The 19,783-nt window shown below is 41.3% G+C and overlaps 1 protein-coding gene across 2 annotated transcripts in view; it reads left to right on the forward strand.

Annotated features, from left to right (window-relative positions):
* The window catches only part of REV3L (REV3 like, DNA directed polymerase zeta catalytic subunit), a 266,105-nt gene that overhangs the window by 141,609 nt on the left and 104,713 nt on the right, over positions 1–19,783 (forward strand). For both annotated transcript variants that reach the window (XM_073575998.1, XM_073575999.1), the window contains exons 5-7: positions 4,767–4,863; positions 7,652–7,746; positions 9,109–9,213. In XM_073575998.1, coding sequence (XP_073432099.1) covers positions 4,767–4,863; positions 7,652–7,746; positions 9,109–9,213 — 297 coding nt within the window. The remainder of the gene's footprint in view (positions 1–4,766; positions 4,864–7,651; positions 7,747–9,108; positions 9,214–19,783) is intronic.

Consider the following 19,783-nt stretch of genomic DNA (forward strand, 5'->3'; position numbering starts at 1 on the left):
GTGTGTGTGTATAAATAACAATAATATATACGTATAACTAAACTTCTCAACACTGAAATTGCAACAGCAAGAAGAAAAAAATTGTGGCATTCTAGAAATGACAGGATGGATTGATGTACAAATGATGAAAAGATGGATACAAAACTTTCAAAATGTCTTGAGTTATTTATCATCATGTGTGAGTGCCACTCGTAGAAATACACGTGCTTACACGCTCTGGCATACTGTCAGTGAGGGTACTAATGGTTCCCTGAGAAATTTTCTGGCTGATGGAACAAATCTTTACCCCCCATTCTTTCAATATAATGAGACCCCCTGGGCAATGGCATGAAGAGGCTTTCACAAGGAAATGTTTTACCGGTCCTACTACCGGGATTATGGTATTGGGTGTTCTAATGTACGGTAGCCAACCTCAATAGTACCGTATATATTCCACATTCAAATGAATGTAACTCAAACTTATGCACGTGGAACAAGTGGTACATTGATTTCTCTGAAGTATCCCAGGAGCTGTTTTTCCACACAACAAAATCAGTAGTGTAAAATTCTCAATGGTATAAAAATTTATAACCCATCCGTGGTGTCAATGTGTTCACTAAACCCTTAGATTAATTCATTGAGAGGTTTAGTTTGTAAAAAGGGGTCACTTATGGTGGGAGTTCTGCTATTCTAGCACCTCAGGGGCTTTTCCAGTGGCTCATGGCACCCACAATATAATATGTCGCTCCTTCCCAGCTCCGCTTTCCACTGTGCCTGAAAAGTATTTCCCGATAGCATGTATGGTGTTGGTGCACTCAGGCAAAAGTGGTCCACACAGTTTGTTGTGAAATTTCTCCTATTAGCCCTTATAATTAAGAATTTCAGGCTAAAACAACATTTTAGTGGTAAAAATGTAATTATTCTTTTTTCATCTCCCAATGGTATAAAATTCTGTGAATCACATGTGGTGTCAACATGCTCACTGCACTCCTAAGTGAATCCAGTGGGGGGTGCAGTTTGTAAAATGGGGTAGAATGGGGGTCTCCGCTGTTCTGGCACCTTAGGGGGCTCTGCCTATCATACTGTTGTAGCAAAATCTGCACTCCAATATGGCGCTTTTTCTCTTCTGTGCTTTGCACTGTGCCTCAGTCGTAGTTTTTGGCCACATATCCGGTATTGGCATACTCGGGAGAAATTGTACAACACATCGTTATGTTCATTTTCTCCTATTATGCTTCTGTTTGGAAATTAAAAGCTTGGGTCCAAAGCAAGGTTTTAGTAGAAGAATGGTAATTTTCCATTTAGTTAGCTCAGTGTAATACAATTCTGTAAATCTGCGCTGGGTTTAAAATGCTCATTGCACCCCCTAGATGAATTCCTCAAAAGTAGTTGTAATTTCCAAATAAGTCATTTGTGGGGATTTCTGCTGTTTTGACATGTCAGGGGCTGCACAAGCACGACATGTCATCAGCAATCCAGCCAGACCTGCCCTCCAGAATTTAATTAGCTCTCTTTCCCGTCCAAGCCCTGCCGTTTCAGTAGTTTTCCACCACTTATGGGGGTATCGGTGTATTCAAGAGAAATTGCATAACAATTTCTAAAGTTCATTTTCATCTGTTACCCTTGCGAAAGTTAAAAATTTGGAGCTGAAGTAATATTTTTGCAGGAAAACTATATTTTTTTCATTTTAACGGCTCAACGTTACAAAATTCTGTGAAGCACCTGTGGGTTCAAGGTGCTCACCACACCACTAGATAAGTTCTTAGAAGGATGTAGTTTAAAAAATGGGGTCACTTGTGGAGGGTTTTCCATTATTTAGGCACTTCAGGGAATCTGCAAACACAACATGGCTTCCGCTATCTATTCCAGCCAATTTTTCACTCCAAAAGTCAAATGGTGCTCCTTCCCTCCCAAGCCCTGCAGTGCGCCCAAACGGTAGTTTTCCACCAGATATGGGTATTTTTGTACTCAGGAGAAAATGCACAACAAATTAGTACCATCCATTTTCTCCTGTTACCCTTGTGAAAATGCTAAAGCAACATTTTTGTGGGAAAAAGTAAAATTTTATTTTTTTTTCTCCCACATTGCTTTAATTCATGTCATGTAAATGGACTCTTTCAGGCTCTAGGGAGGACTTTGCCTTAAGATAACTCTGCCTCCAGAGCTTATTTTACATGAAGGGAGAGTTAGCAACGTGAGACAAGTAACTAGCACAGAACAGGAGAAATGAAGTTTGTCTCCTTACAAGCACATTTTTTGCAGCTCTCGGAGCTCTGCTGTATTACAGCAGTTTTGTAACCCTGCCTACCTGTGAGGTGGAAGCTGAGAGAGGTTCCTGCATTTGTGTCAGTTATAGTCACACACAGCGCTGCAGTGAGATCAGGAGAGCAAAGAGCGGCCATTACCCATCATTCTGGTAACTCCACCTTCATGTAAAATAAGGAAAACTTGGAATTCTATGAAATAAGACATCAGATTGCATATATCAAGGTATCATTTTATTCAGCTTTCTGCAGGTATAATTTTTTTTCAGTAGTCTATAATCTGTATGCCCATGTTAATAATTTAGATTGGTCAAATGTGGTGACAGATTCCCTTTTAACCCTTCTTACTTCCTAACCAAACAAAATTATGTTTAAAAAATGATGCAGATGTAAAGTTGAAATGTTACTTATTAACAATTGCGTGTGAAATACATCGTTACTATCTGGTTTAAGGGCATAAAAATTAAAAGTTTGAAAATTGCAAAATTAACTTTTTAGTGTATATCTAAATTTCAGCCAGAATTCCAGTATATGCACAAATAAACTAAATAAAAAAAAAAAAAAAATAGACCTAAATTTACAACTAACATAAAGTACAATGTGTCCTGAAAAAAAAAAAACTATTTCAGAATCACTGGAAAATGTTGAATCGTTCCAGGGTTATGGCAGGCGCAGAACTGTATAAGGATTGCGCCTCTGACTGTGGAGCCCATCTAACAACAACAATACAATACTGCCAGTGCCCAGTCCCCCCCCCTCACACCAATCCCCTTGGTGATGCACTAATTGAGATGACCATGCCGACCAATGGTTCTTAAAGGGGAAGGGTCCTATGGCCACACCTACAGGGGTCAAAGCCAGGTGTCCGTGCCATTAACTCCCTCTTTCCCTCCCGGCGGACGCCTGGAAGCTATCGTGCTATCCCACCCTCCCTCCCTTATAAGTGTTAATGGATGTGTATGGCCATACTAACTGGCGGTTAGATGTTAAATTTGTAGATTATATAAAGACTAGATTATGGCCCGATGCGATAGCATCACACCTCTTGCCATGTTAACCCTCAACACACACACTCCTCTCACCTTTCACCATTCTCCACTCACTCTTTCACTCCACATACGACCCCTTCTCTCACTCCGTCTCTCATACTCACGCCGTCATCGCCGCTGCTCCACGATCCCCGACATCTTCCGCTGGCGCCATCCTGGATCCAGACGTTGTCCACGCCGGCGACATGTTCTTGCTGCGACGCCATCTTGAGTATCGTGAAATCCCGCGATAGTCAAGATGGCGTCGCCGGAAGAACATGTCGCCGGCGTGGACGACGTCGGGATCCAAAATGGCATCGGCAAAATCTCGCGAGTTTTCGTCGGCGCCATTTTGGATCCCGACGTCGTCCTCGCTGGCGACATGTTCTTGCGGCGACGCCATCTTGAGTATCGCGGGATTTTGCCGATCCAAAATAGCGTCGCCGCAGGAACATGTCGCCGGCGTGGATGCCGTCGGGATCCAAAATGGCGTCGGTGAAATCTCGCGAGATTTCGCCGACGCCATTTTGGATCCCGACGTCCTCCACACCGCCGACATGTTCTTGCGGCGACGCCATCTTGACTATCGCGGGATTTCGCCGATCCAAAATGGCGTCGCCGCAAGAACATGTCGCCGGCGTGGAGGACGTCTGGATCCAGGATGGCGCCGGCGGAAGAAGATGTCGGGGATCGTGGAGCAGTGGCGATGACGGCGTGAGTATGAGAGACGGAGTGAGAGAAAGGGTCGTATGTGGAGTGAAAGAGTGAGTGGAGATGGTGAAAGGTGAGAGGAGTGTGTGTGTTGAGGGTTAACATGGAAAGAGGTGTGCGGTGACGTCACCGGTTACAACTGGACGGAAGTTGTTACAACCGGAAGTTGCTTAGGGCATTTATTATTATAGATGTGAATATATGACTTACCATTTTACCTTTACTAAGTCAGAGCGGTAGAAGCAGAGGAGGGCAAAGGTTCGTAACAGCTCGTTGGGCCAACTTGCCTGTCGAATGCAGACAGGATCTCGGCGCTAGCCGCCCGTTACGAAGTGTAATTGCCTTTCTCTGATTATGTAGTTAAACTGTGACCGACCTGTTCAACCCACCTAGGATTGTCTGTGTTTCCTTACGGGATTGGAGGGAGGGGGGAAGGCACTGGTTACGACACACAGGTCTCCAGAGTCTTGCCTCATAAAGTGACACTGATCAGTATTCTAAAATTTGGCCTGGTCAAGAAGGTGGGAAGCATTCTGATGCAATGCTGAATAAATTGAGATGTTTGGAAAAAAATATTTTTTCTTCTACATCATTTGCATATCTTTAACATGTTTATCCCATGTTTTCATAATTCCATGACCATGAGCTTTTGCCTTTTTGGTGCTGTAAGTTCAATTGCAATGAGTCTCATATATATATATATATATATATATATATATATATATATATATATATATATATATATTTTTTTTTTTAAAGTTCATATTGATTTTCTATTGTTTAGGAGATGGCTCACAAGATATCAAGCCCTTGAAAGATACCCTCCCTGGAAGTTCCTTAAGTGCTACCTTGGTGCAGTGGGAGGAAGATGAAATCCCTAGGTTTGTAAACACGATTCTCACCCTTATTTAGTGCTATAATTTTGGCGTGTAATTGTGGCTTTTAAGTAACTGTGCTGAGGATAATTACAACTCTACTGGTTGTCATTTCATTTTTAGTTTTTTTTTTTTTTTTTTTTTGCCTTGATGATAATCTACTTCAGAGTAGCTGCTTTCACTTAACAATGCAATTTTACTCGTGAATGGAGTTGACTGCCTGAGAACTTATTTTATGTATCCCATTGGAGAGATGAGTTCATAAAGTCTTCCTCTGTTCATGATCTCAATATTTTTGGCTAGAGAGAGGCTATGAAGAGTGCCTCACACTGGAGGATCCCTCATGTCCTACATTTCACAGAAGACCCATTGATTGTACTCAATGTAATGCACAATTTCCCCTCCGGAGGAGCTGCAGAGAAACTGAACACCTAATGGCAGGTTTACACATAGAGAATAGCACAGGGGCTTGTAGCCAAAGCCACGTGATGATCTGTATTATTATCAAGTGATCCTTCTATACACAGTGAAGAACCTCTTTAACACCTAGCTAGACTTTAAAAGTGAATCTTTAAGACTGAATGATATTTTTGTGTGTGCACTGTAATATAACAGAAGCAGTTCAGTACCATTGCTAGCTCTAGATTTAGTGCCATGTTAATACTTTTCAATGCTCCCTGCCTCTGAAATATAAATGACGGCATTAGGCAAGGGTTCTGTGCGCTGACAAGCTTACAAGTGATATCTCGTTAGTTTATGTAATCCAAGGCCCATCATTTGTGAGTGTTTTCTTCACCCAAAGGTCATGTGTTAAGTTTCACTGGTGACCAGATGCTTCCACAGTTTGTTCATTCCAGATCCTTGCACATACACGCTAAAAAAAATAAAATGGCAATGCTGCAGGACCCTCGTGTCACTGTACTATCTTGATGCTAACCCTAAAAATGGAAGTCAGCTTCCCTTATCCTAGACCTTAATAGTGCCTCCTGTAGGATCTTAAATAATGCTTTCACTTGTAAAATTTTAGGCTTTAAGTAGAGAGTTTGGCTTTAAGCGGGTTGAGTTTCTGTCCCCATGACCTTTAAAGGTATATTCACATAGTCAAAAGACATTTCCATTCATCTGGATAAGGTTTGCAGAAATTCATGTGTTTTCTGACAAAACAATCCCATTCAGATGAATATAAGGTACTGTCAGTCAAAATAATTTTTGCTTTGTGTGTAATATTCCAGTGAACATTCATTTGAGAGGCCAGCATGTGAAGCTACATGTCCTTTCAGTACCAGGGGGCAACTTATCAGTGTCAGGTGCGGGTCAGAAGAACTAGGTCTGTGGTGAACAGTTGTCGCCTTGCAAGCTACTATTTTAAAAGGGGTTTTGTATGTGAGACGATCCCTTTAGAAATTGCAGTGCTATGAGGCTCTATTGTCCTTGCGTGTAGCAAAGAGGTTGTCTGGGTTTAAACAAGTCTGCAGTCACTTTATTTGTCTGTAGACTTGTGAATCCTTATGTCCCTTGCACTGACTGACTTCTGTGAGGACTTATCCTTAATACAATACAGTTGCATTAAGCGAGGCAGGAAACAGTCTAGTCTGGTTGTGACTAGATAACTTTTTATGTTATTGGCCTATTGATGCGGTACAGCATAGCTCAATCAACTGTATCTTGGCAGGGGTTGTGCAGATCCACCCCTATTTATTCGAATAGGGGCACATGTGCAGTACCCAGCCTTGGCCATTGCACAGTCGATAGAGTTGAATAGTCAACGAAGACAAAAACAAAGAAATGTCCAATAATTTAATATAGTAAATTTTATTCAGGAATACACAACAAAAGTGGGATGGGGGGGGATTATCAGAAAATTAGGGCACAACACAAGGAACAACTTGGATTGCAAGATGATGTAGCAAAAAAGGTAAAATAGTGAATATTTAAGATGTGTTATAAAAACATAATAATCAAAATTGACATATGTATATACCGCAAAAAAAAAGGTGGATAAAATGCAATCAAAAAGGTGACAATGTGCAGATATAAGGTATCATATAGAGTACAGTGCATATGCAAATAAATCAGAGGAAGGCTGAATCAAAGCAGAAACCTAAATAAAATTAGGTTGGTAATAAAAGTATATATTTATATATAAATGCTACTGACTTAAATAAGTTCGCAAATAGCCTCATGGTGTTTACCTTATGCACATTTTGAGAGTCATCAGGATGCGCCCTGCCCCGACACTCGTTTCAGCGTCTGACTTCGTCGGGGGTAATTGTTTCTGGTAATTGTTCCCCACCGTATCCCACTTTTGTTGTGTATTCCTGAATAAAATTTCTTCATTTTTTTTCTTCGTTGATTATTCTAATTTCCCGATTTGTCCTTTGCATTTCCCAGTGGTGCACATACGGTGTTGTTGGTATTCCCTTTATATGATATTTGTATAATCATAAAAAAAAATTGTGCACTTTGCCATGAATTTTTAATTACTTGATGGAGTTGTACTGTTCCGCTCTTCAAGTGATCACTTCCTTTCACTCTGGTTTTCTAATTCTCTAGTGATAATCTCTTGTTGTTAAAAAGTGATTTTCTAAAATTACCGTAAGAAGCCCAGTAATTGACACATTGCTGGAATCGGGGTCTCTGTCTTTACATCATGCTGCTCTCAGAGTAGGTGTCAAAAACCTGATGACAGTTTCCCTTTAAGCCAGATTGATAAGTTGTTACTTCTTATTGTTATTATGCTGTGGTATTCTGCAAGTATTCTGACTACTAAGCAGGCGTATCATGTCTCTTACAGCTCTTTAATGTTAGGAGGAGTAGAACCTGTAAGTACTTGTGAGTTGGAGGTGGATGCTGTTGCTGCTGACATTTTAAATCGCCAAGAAATCGAAGGTAAGCATTTTTATTTATCTTTAATCAATAATTAAATTATTTTTAGCTTTATTTTATATTGCTCTTAATAATGTACGTATCTCTAATACACCATTAGATAGAATCTCTTTGGCAGCACATGGATGTCCTTATTCTGATGTCATCTTAAGATGCACATATACATTAGAGAGATGTCAGTGAAATCTCGGTTCACCTGACCGCTACTTTCCTGACTTCTTATATACGGTACCTGTATGATTGGCTTGACTGCTTTGAATGGGGAGATGGGAGTAATCTGATGACTGACATCTCTGGCAGTAGCTTACTTTGCTGAAAGTAAAAGGTTCTACTATATTAAAAAACAATAGCCCATTTATTTTTTCCTCCGAGTGGTGATACAGACGATGCATATGATTTTGGTACAGAAGAAAACTCTGATTTTCTCTGACATGTGAACCACTAACAAAATACCACCTGAAGTCTTGTTTCAAATGTTTGCCATAATAGTGTACTTGTTGGGATGCAGTCATATGCTGCAGATTTTTCCCACTGTTACTCTGCAGGTATCAATATGCAGAAATGCTTATAGACTAATCCCTAGATTTTGCCCTGGACCACTCCCCACAATGCAATACTTTGTTAAAATTGGTAGTAATATCAAAATTGCAAATACAAAGCTGATGAGCCACGCTTCAGGTATTCATATCCAAATAGCTGCTTCAGAGAAGGAAAGAACAGGAGCTTTTGTGCCACCTATTGGATGCATCAATCCTAAAAATCATTATCAACCCTTTAAAGAACCTTGGTTACATGACTAGTGATAAGAAGCCAAACCAAATACTCCATTTGCAGATGTGTTTTGGGACATTTGCTCCTCATCAGGGCAAAGCAGAACAACTGATTTAGCTGGGAAAAGCTTCTCCTTGAGGAGAGTGGCAAGTCTGCATAAGGAGACTTATAGGCCTCCCATGCTCTTCTGGGGATTTAAATATGCAAATAGTCTCTTCACAGAGAAGGACAGGAACTTAAGTGCCACATATTGGCAGTAGCTATCCTAGAAGTCAATATCAACCCATCAAACGGCCTTGACTCCTTACTTGGGTTGAGAAGTCAAACCAGAAATTCCATTTGCATACTTGTGTTTTGGTGTGTTTGCCCATCATCAGTGCAAAGCAGGAGAGATGTTTTTATTTTTTTTTTTCTTGTTTAATTTGCATTGTACTGAACATTTGTTGGAAATATTGAATGTGGATTAAAAATATGAATGTAGCGTAGAGATATATGGAAAGTCCAAGTTAATAGTTGAATACTAATATTTAGCATTGTTCATGAAAAGAAAAGAACACCTGAGAAATAAATTGGTCGTCCTTTTTTTCTCTACAGCTCAGATAGGAAAGAATCCTGGTCTGCAAGCAATATGGGAAGATGAGAAGCTACGTCGTAGAGAGAAGCAGCAGTCTTCCCAGGTCGCTCCTCCAGATTCACAAGGTAAACAGGGTAGATATTAATAGAGATGTGATTAGATGGAGGTGAGAACGACTTGCTTACTAGATAAAAAATTCAGTCCTTTCTAGTAAGATTAGAATGACTTTTACATATGGCGATGCTCAGTTATTCATAAAGCTTTTGTACAAAACAATCCTTTATCAGTACATGAGCAGCACATGTGGATGCAAATATGCATTTCGGCACTTATGAAAGCATTAGCAATTAAGGAGGTTATCCTGGACTTTGGGGTTTTTGTTTCTTTTGGACTAAGCAACGACTTGCCAGTAAGTTCTAACTACCTTGCTAGCAATACTCCTGCTTCCTGTGACGTCACGTTGACAGAAATAAGTCAGCTCCTCTGCCTTACTTCAGGTAACATCGACAAAACAGCCGAGAGACAATGAGCTGCTCGAATGACGTGAGGCCAAAGGAAATGGCAGAATTTCCACTTGCATGTGAGAGATCGGTACAAGTGAGAACAGTTGACAATTACCTGCCAGTAAGTTCTTGGCCCCATAGGTTGAAGAAAAAAAAAGTCCCAGATAGCCCTGTTAATGCTGTTTTTAGATTTAATGTAATTAGTATTTAAATACATTTTTAAATTTGTATAGAAAAAAAAAATTGGCCATTTTAAATTTTTCAGCATTTATAGATGTTCAACCAATCTTATTCTGTAATAAGATTTGGTTAAATATTTTTGAGTATATATAGAGTAAAATCATTCAAACAAACACACACACAGACTCAGGCAAAAGGAAAGGAGGGGAAATGATGTGAAATGTTATGACCTATTAACATCCATCTCATAGAGGTCATACGGTTAGGTCCATATATATTTGGACAGAGACAACATGTTTCTAATTTTGGTTCTAGACATTACCACAATGAATTTTAAACAAAACAATTCAGATGCAGTTGAAGTTCAGACTTTCAGCTTTCATTTGAGGGTATCCATATTAAAATTGGATGAAAGGTTTAGGAGTTTCAGCTCCTTAACATGTGCCACCCTGTTTTTAAAGGGACCAAAAGTAATTGGACAGATTAAATAATTGTAAATAAAATGTTAATTTCTAGTACTTGGTTGAAAACCCTTTGTTGGCAATGAATGCCTGAAGTCTTGAACTCATGGACATCACCAGATGCTGTTTCCACCTTTTTGATGCTCTGCCAGGCCTTCACTGCAGTGGTTTTTAGTTGCTGTTTGTTTGTGGGCCTTTCTGTCTGAAGTTTAGTCTTTAACAAGTGAAATGTATGTGAGATCAAGTGACTGACTTGGCCATACAAGAATATTCCACTTCTTTGCTTTAATAAACTCCTGGGTTGCTTTGGCTTTATGTTTTGGGTCATTTTCCATCTGTAGTATGAAACGTTGGCTGGATCTGAGCACTCAATATGGCTCTGAATACCTCAGAATTCATTCAGCTGCTTCTGTCCTGTGTCACTTCATCAATAAACACTAGTGACCCAGTGCCACTGGCAGCCATGAATGCCCAAGCCATCACACTGCCGCCGCCGTGTTTTACAGATGATGTGGTATGCTTTGGATCATGAGCTGTACCACACCTTCACCATAGATCTTCTGGATTCACAAGCTGAACACTAATAAATCCCCACGGACTCAATGAAACAACTGATTTGTTCAACTACCGTATATACTCGTGTATAAGCCGAGATTTTCAGCCCATTTTTTTGGGCCGTGGGGATTTATTAGTGTTCAGCGTGTGAATCCAGAAGATCTCTTTCCTATTAAGAGTCTGGACTCGATTGGGGGTTATCAGGGGGAACATGGTCAATAGGGATCACTCTGAAGGAAATCCTTTTGTTATGATTTTTTATTGTGTTTCTCTGCATGTAGATTTTTCAATGTATGAACAATGGTTTTAAGTGATATACTTCATTATATTTTATTATTGTTTGTTGTGTTTACGATGTATATATGTGCTTGTCTGATTCCCCGCCCATTGGGTGTGGCCTTTTTAAAGGAGGCGTCTCCATCTGCCTCCTTTGCTATAAATAGCAGACACTGTATGTGTATGTTAAGACTGTCCTGACGAAGTTGTGTGATCACCACAAAGCGCGTAGAAATAAAGTCTATTTTCTATTACATCCACTTGGACGCCTCTGGTCCATCATCCTGACCGGCGAACAGCGCAGTCTGATGCCTCATTCTCTCCACCTAGCAAAGGACCTCTCAATGATGAAAACAGATTTGAATATGCCATAATTATACCATAAACGCCTAGATGCAGTATCACCTAAAAGCAGTTAAGAACAATGCTCTGTAAACAGATATTTAGCTGCTATGGAAATCCAGAGATTCATATCTCATTCTATTTTACTAGATGGTGGCCCGATTCTAACGCATCGGGTATTCTAGAATATGTATGTAGTTTATTTATGAAGATTTAATAATAATGCAATAATGCAACCCCCAATCCTGATATGCATGGTCATCTCACCCCCCCAATCCTGATATGCATGGTACCCCTCACACCCCTATCCTGGTATGCATGGTCCTCTCACCCTCCAATGCTGGAATGCATGGTCCTCCCACCCTCCAATGCTGGAATGCATGGTCCTCTCACCCCCCAATCCTGGTATGCATGGTCCTCTCACCCCTCTTTCCTGGTAAGCATGGTCCCCTCACCCCCCTTTCCTGGTATGCATGGTCCTGTCACCCCCCCCCCCTTTCCTGGTATGCATGGTCCTCTCACTCTCCTTTGCTGGTATGTATGGTCCCCCTCACCCCCCCTTTGCTGGTATGTATGGTCACCCTCACCCCCTTTCCTGGTATGCATGGTCCCCCTCACCCCCCTTTCCTGGTATGCATGGTCCCCCTCACCCCCCTTTCCTGGTATGCATGGTCTTCTCCCCCCACCTTTGCTGGTATGTATGGTCCCCCTCACCCCCCCTTTGCTGGTATGTATGGTCCCCCTCACCCCCACTTTGCTGGTATGTATGGTCCCCCTCACCCCCCCTTTCCTGGTATGCATGGTCCCCCTCACCCCCCTTTTTCTGGTATGCGTGGTCTCCCTTGCCCCCCTTTTTCTGGTATGCGTGGTCTCCCTTTCCTGGTATGCGTGGTCCCCCTCACCACCCCTTTCCTGGTATGCGTGGTCCCCCTCACCACCCCTTTCCTGGTATGCGTGGTCCCCCTCACCACCCCTTTCCTGGTATGCGTGGTCCCCCTCACCACCCCTTTCCTGGTATGCGTGGTCCCCCTCACCACCCCTTTCCTGGTATGCGTGGTCCCCCTCACCACCCCTTTCCTGGTATGCGTGGTCCCCCTCACCACCCCTTTCCTGGTATGCGTGGTCCCCCTCACCACCCCTTTCCTGGTATGCGTGGTCCCCCTCACCACCCCTTTCCTGGTATGCGTGGTCCCCCTCACCCACCCCCCTCTCCTGGTATGCGTGGTCCCCCTCACCCCCCCTTTCCTGGTATGCGTGGTCCCCTCACCCCCCTCTCCTGATATGCGTGGTCACCCTCTCCCCCCTTTCCTGGTATGCATGGTCTGTGTTAAAATAAAAAATAGTTATATACTCACCTTCCGACAGCCCGTGAGCTCCACTCCACGTGCCCGGCATCTTCTGGTCTCTGTAATGCTTTGCGCGAAACACTGCTGATGACGTCGCGCTCTCGCGAGAGTGACGTCATCTCCGGCCCTTCGCGCAAAGCATTACTGGGACTGGAAGGTGCTGGGTGCATGGAGTGGAGATCAAGGGCTGTCGGAAGGTGAGTATATAACTATTTTTTATTTTAATTCTATTTTTTTTTTTTTTACACATATTCTCACCTTGTGACGGCCCCCGATCTCATTTCCACGCGCGCGACCTCGCGGTCCTAGTAGTAGTAATAATAATAATAATAATAATAAATTTTATTTCTATTTTTATTTCTATAGCACCGACATATTCCTCAGCACTTTACATTTCAGAGGGGACTTGTACAGACAATAGACATTACAGCATAACAATAATCACATAGATCATAACAGATACCAAGAGGAATGAGGGCCCTGCTCGCAAGCTTACAATATTTGAATGCTTTGTGGCTTACACCGCTGATGACGTCGCGCTCTCGCGAGGGTGACGTCATCTCCGGTCTAAGGCGCAAAGAATTACTGGGACTGCGAGGCCGGGCGCGTGGAAAGGAGATCGGAGGCCGTCGGAAGGTGCGTACAACCTTTTTTATTTTAATTCTCTTTTTTACAGATTAAGCCCTGCGCCCGATTGAGCGCTGTGCCCGACTGCGCCTGTAGCTAATTGGTCGCGGCCTGGCAGCCGCGACCAATCAGCGGCAGGCGCAGCTTACCTTTACAAACAGCTGCGCCATTTGCTGATTGGTCGCGGCCTGGCGGGCACGACCAATCATCGATGCGGGATTTCGGTGACAGACAGACAGACATAAGACGATTATATATACACTGTGTTCCAAATTATTATGCAAATGATATTTTTCTATGATTTTCCTAAATAGTCAGTACAAATGTCAGTCTAATAAAGGTCATCACCCGTTAGAGTATACATCAAATTTTATTGAAGAAACCTCCCAATGATAACAGTATAATCTCCAAAATTCATAAAAACTCAAATTGCACTGTTCCAAATTATTATGCACAGTAGAATGTCTAAACATTTGATCTGTTTTAAAGAACTGAAAATGTTCATTTGTGGAATTTGCAGCATTAGGAGGTCACATTCACTGAACAAAAAAGCTATTTAACTCCAAAACATCCTAACAGGCCAAGTTACATGCTATCATAGGAACCCTTCTGTGACATCACCTTCACAATTCTTGCATCCATTGAACTTGGGAGTTTTTGGAGAGTTTCTGCTTGGATTTCTTTGCATGAAGTCGGAATAGCCTCCCAGAGTTGCTGTTTTGATGTGAACTGCCTCCCTCATAGATCTTTTGCTTGATGATACTCCAAAGGTTCTCTACAGGGTTGAGGTCAGGGGAAGATGGTGGCCACACCATGAGTTTATCTCCTTTTATGCCTATAGCAGTCAATGACAGAGGTATTCTTTGCAGCATGAGATGGTGCATTGTCATGCATGGAGGATTTTGCTCCTGAAGGCACATTTCTACTTTTTATACCATGGAAGACAGCTGTCAGTCAGAAAATCTATATACAGTACTTTGCAGAGGTCATTTTCACACCTTCAGGAACCTTAAAGGGCCCCATCAGCTGTTTCCCCATGAATCCGGCCCAAAACATGACTCCTCCTCCTCCTCCTTGCTGAAGTCGCAGCCTTGTTGGGACATAGTGGCCATCCACCAGCCATCCATCTGGACCATCCAGGGTTGCTCGACACTCATCAGTAAACAAGACTGTATGAAAAATAGTCTTCATGTATGTCTGGACCCACTGCTACAATTTCTGCTTGTGAACACTTTTTAGGGGTGGCCGAATAGTAGGTTTATGCACCACAGCAAGCCTTTGAAGGATCCTACACCATGAGGTTCGAGGGACTCCAGAGGCACCAGCAGCTTTAAATATCTGTTTGCTGGTTTGTAATGGCTTTTTAGCAGCTGCTCTCTTAATCCGATGAACTTGCCTGGCAGAAACCTTCCTCATTCTGCCTTTATCAGCACAAACATGTCTGTGCAAAGAATCAACCACAAATCTCTTAACAGTACGATGGTCACGTTTAAATTTTTGGGAAATATCTAATGTTTTCATCTCTTGACAAAGGCATTGCACTACTATTTGATGCTTTTCAGCAGCAGAGAGGTCCTTTTTCTTTCCTAAATTCCTTGAAACCTGTGCCCTGCTTAATAATGTGGAACATCATTCTTAAGTAGTTTTCCTTTAATTGGGCTCACCTGGTAAACTAATTATCACAGGAATTTGAGATTGATTTCAGTGATCCAAAGAGCCCTGATACACAATACCATCTATGAGCTTATTTGAAAAACAAAAAATTACATCTTTATGACACTTAAATCCAATTTGCATAATAATTTGGAACGCAGTGTGTGTATGTGTATGTATGTATGTATATGTATGTATGTATGTGTGTGTATATATATATATATATATATATATATATATATATATATATATATATATATATATATATATATATATATATATATATATATATATATATATATATAGCATCCAGGCCCCGGCTGTGAGATCGCCGATCGTGGAGGATCGTCCTGGACCATCTTTTGAACGTCTGTATCCCGCTGGCCATATTCTAGAATACCCGATGCGTTCGAATCGGGCCACCATCTAGTAAATAAATAATCGTGGAAAGAAACGATTACAATTTTGTTCTCATACCTTTTTTATACCAGTGCAGTAGACCCATGGTTCTGCACATTTAAATTGTATATCCGCGTTTTATCAGTCGTGTGCATTCTGGAAACCAACTCAATAGGTGTCTATGAGTCCCTTCCATGCACAAATCTGTGATCCTTGGCATTTTAGCATGTGGTAAAAGGCGCACATGCCACATTAAGATTGTGTGACTGGCACCTTCTTTACCTCTTTGCAGTGAATTATTCCGACACGATGCCCAGTCACATAATTCATTTAGAATCAAAACGTATCCAGTATTTCTAACTAGAATGGCACACCTCAGTATTAGTTATCTATTATCACATGGATTCATCCTGTGTATTCACTCAGCACGTGCTTAGCTCGCATCCATCCCAGATCCGGCGGGACTGTCCTGATTTGAAGACAACAACTAATACTCCCCTCTCTCCTTCATCATCGCTCTGTAGCGTCTCCTCGGGGGTGGCACAACATCTCTCTGCACTGACATTTATTAAATTATAATATACATGCTGCTTGTCCTGTGGTCGGGTCTCCCTGGGACTCAAACTTGCATTTTCATGTTCTTATGCAGCAGCTCTAGCAATGAGCCGCAGCCCATAATGATAAACAAAGGAGAATTTTGTAATCTTGAGATGTATTGCAGGCAGGGTACACATATACATTTTATACAGCAGTGTATTTTTTATACGTTTATACTGAGATGAAGAAAAAGTCAGACTTTTTTTTGTTTCTATGAACCCACTGCAAACAATAAAAAGCAATTACAAAACTGTCACTTTCTCTTTTTTGTGTGAGTCTACAAGATCTCATCCCCCACCCTTCAACATTACAGTCAGGAGCTAAAATTACTGAGTCATGGGCTCTGGTATTGTCAGTGAGGGATTTTTTTGTATACTTGACCTGTATTGCAGGCTCTGACCCCACAGGCAGATTACATAGAGATACATCTGTTCATAGCAGTGTATTTCTTTGTCCCTGGATTCTAGGGAGAATTAGATTTTTTTTTTCTTCCTATAAAATTACTAAAAAATAATGGCAAACAATTACAATAATGTCCATCTTAGGTTGCGGTTTTAAAAAATATTAAACATCACAAATTGGCAAATAACACTGACATATTTGGTGTCACTGTAATCATAATGATCTGCACAACACAGCTGTCAAAATATTTGCGGGGCTTGGTGCCGTAAACCAATGGCGTTGATATTTTTTCTCTAGTATGATTATTGTTTATTTATATAGCACCATAGCTTCCATGGTGCTATACAAGAGAAGGAGTTACATACAAAATACAGATATAATTGACCGTAAACAAACTAACAATGACAGACTGGTACAGAGGGAAGAGGACCCTGCCCATGCCAGCTTAAAGTCTCTAATAAACCTATAAAAAAAGTAATAAAAAATATCACTAAGGCTGTGTTCACAAGTAGTGTAAGGGTGTATGCACACGCTGCAGATTCTGCTGCGGATCCGCAGCAGTTTTGGTCCTGCGGATCCACAGCCGTTTCTGCTGCAGTATACAGTACCATTAAAATCAATGAAAACCGCAGTGCAGACAGTGTGAATTTCTCCGCACGGATTTGCTGCGGATTCAAAACCGCAGCATGTCAATTCTTTGTGCGGATTCCGCTGTGGTTTGGCACCTGCTCCATGCAGGCTAAACCGCAGAAAAACTGCAGATAAACCGCAGGTCTTTTGACCTGCGGTTTTTGACAAATCCGCGCTGAAAAATCTGCAAGACAATCCGCAGCGTGTGCACACACCCTAAATGGTGTTTTGCTTTTTTTTTTTTTTCTACTGCTTTTTTCTGCAGGAGTCCGGACCACATTGTGCAGTAACGATCTTCTCTGATTATTGCATGTTTGCTGCATTTCTTTTATGCATGTTCCCCAGAATATAATGCGTTTTTGGTGCAGATATGAAGCAGAGTTTTTAATGCTTTTTTTAATACCACAGAAAAGCTTCTTTTTTTTCCTGCTGCTCTTTTTGGCACAGAAATTCTACTGTGTCCAAGGAAAGTAGATGTGATTTCATAAAACTGTGCCCACTATGGATCTAAACACACTGCTGAGCCGTGCGGTTTTGTTGCTTTTACTCTAGAGGTTTTTATGTGGAGCCTAAAAATGTTTTAAAAAACTGCAGATACTTTTAAGTGCAGAATCAAAGCTCTTCTGTACTATAAAAAGCTTTTAAAAATGTGGCTTCACATCTGCAAAAAAATTATGGGAAAAAGGCCTACAAATGCAGCAAAAATGCAATTATCAGAGCAGACTTACTGCGTAGTATGGGGCAGGCACCTGCAGAAAACAGAAACACAGTGTTTATGCTAAGTGTGAACATGGCCTTACAGACACCAAAAAGCCATATGTCATATAGTGAAGCTACATCAAGATGAGAAAGATCTGGCTGCTCCCACTGTGAATGAATGAACCAAAAAATGCACAGGTCCTAGAGATGAGCGAGGATGCACAGATGTTGTTGCGTCATCCCTGGCTAATCAAAATCCGCACATGGGACGCCGGAATGTAATATAGTTGCGGGCCTCCCGTCCAGCTTCCTGGTGCCACTAATCTGGACGTTGCGTCAGAGACTCGTGAATCAATCTGCTCCTCTGTTGTCCCAACTGTCCCAAATACAGCAGACAGTCCTGCATTTGGGTCTATGCCCTGTAGTCTCAGGTGTCTGAATTTCGTTCACTAACACTGCCGCTTTGACTTCTCCACCTGCCAGTGTAGAAATAAAATGGTAAATGGGTGTGGATTGGGGGGTGCCCAGGGGTGACCAAAATTTTCTGCAGCTTGTGAAGAGCTTCCACATGTCAAAAGCACTTCAGCCTCATTTGTCTTAGTTCAAATGCTGATTTCTCAGTAACAGAGGCATGGACTGGCCACATGAAGGTATTGCTGGACTTGTCTTTGGAAGAGATGTATGCAAATGTAAAAGGTTTGGGAGTGAAATCCTGCTGACAAATTTCATTTAAGCACATGTTTATTGTACACAATGATCTAACAGTGTGCCAACCTGAACAGCCTTTTCACTAAATTGTAGGAACATACTGACTGATCTATGGATTGACAAAGCTTAGTTTTAGTTGAGGCATTTGATCTGATCATTCCCTCTATAAAGTACAGAAACCTGCTGAAGAATTTTACTAATGGCTGTTGTATTTCTGGAAGTCCATCCTATTTTTTACTGTTCCCTTAGTAGTACATCCATTTTTGTTAATCCATAGATCTTGTAACTAAATGTGCAAAACTAGACTTAACATTATTTGTTTGTTTTAAACATCTTTTTATTGTTTTAACATAGACAAGAATAACAATATATGCGACAAGTACGAACAAGTATCATTGGCTTCATAGATTTTCGTCCGGACGCTTCGAACAACTGTTAGCATCTCTTTTGTTGCTATTTGTGGCATTTTGCTATATGACAGAACAGACAATAGCTAGGTTATGAAAAACTTAAACTCGTAAGTCCAAGACAATAGTCGCATCAGAGTATAAACTTTCAATTAAATATAAAGATAGTAGTTAGAGAGAAGGGGGAAAATATTTGGGGATAGGGTGGGATAGGAATTTCAACAGGAGTAGTGTCCAGTTGGTGGTTATTTTGCCCTGTTTGTCTGGTTAGTCAATCAGTGTTGCTTCAAGTTTAGCTGATCTTGGGGCAGATTGATATGATTTACTGAAGGTTTAGTAAGTTTAAGTATTCATCTGTTTCTCTAAAGAGTGTCCACGGCGCCCAAGTCGAACTGAATTTATTCATCTTAAAGGTCGTACTGGCAATTATTTCTCTTCTGTGTAATAAATTTGGTTTACTTTGTGCAACCATTCTGTCAGGGTAGGGCAGTTCTGTGATAGCCAATGTAAGGGGATAAGCATTTTAGCTGCTGCTAAGTACATAAGAAGATTTTTGTGTTTATATTGTGCAGTGTCACCAGACTAGTTTAGAAAGATCAACTTAAGGGATGGAGGGTTTGGAAGCTGACAGTCTCGCAGAAATTTTAAGCAGTTTTTCCCAGAAAGGTTGAATTTTATCACACTGCCACCAAATGTGGAGGTATGATCCTCCCTCACCAAGACATCTCCAGCAATTGGAGGATGTCTCAGGTTGCCACCTCTTTCTTGTGTCAGGGGTGGTATACCACCTAGTAAGGACCTTATAAGAGTTTTCTTGAACCCTTACACAACCAGAAGGACCATGCGAGTTTTTATATATCTTTTCAACTTCCCAATCTTGCAATTTAGCTTCGAGGTCTCTTTCCCATTT

Source organism: Dendrobates tinctorius, unplaced genomic scaffold (assembly GCF_039654945.1).
Source record: "Dendrobates tinctorius isolate UK_male_01 unplaced genomic scaffold, ASM3965494v1 ptg000046l, whole genome shotgun sequence".
Taxonomy (NCBI): domain Eukaryota; kingdom Metazoa; phylum Chordata; class Amphibia; order Anura; family Dendrobatidae; genus Dendrobates; species Dendrobates tinctorius.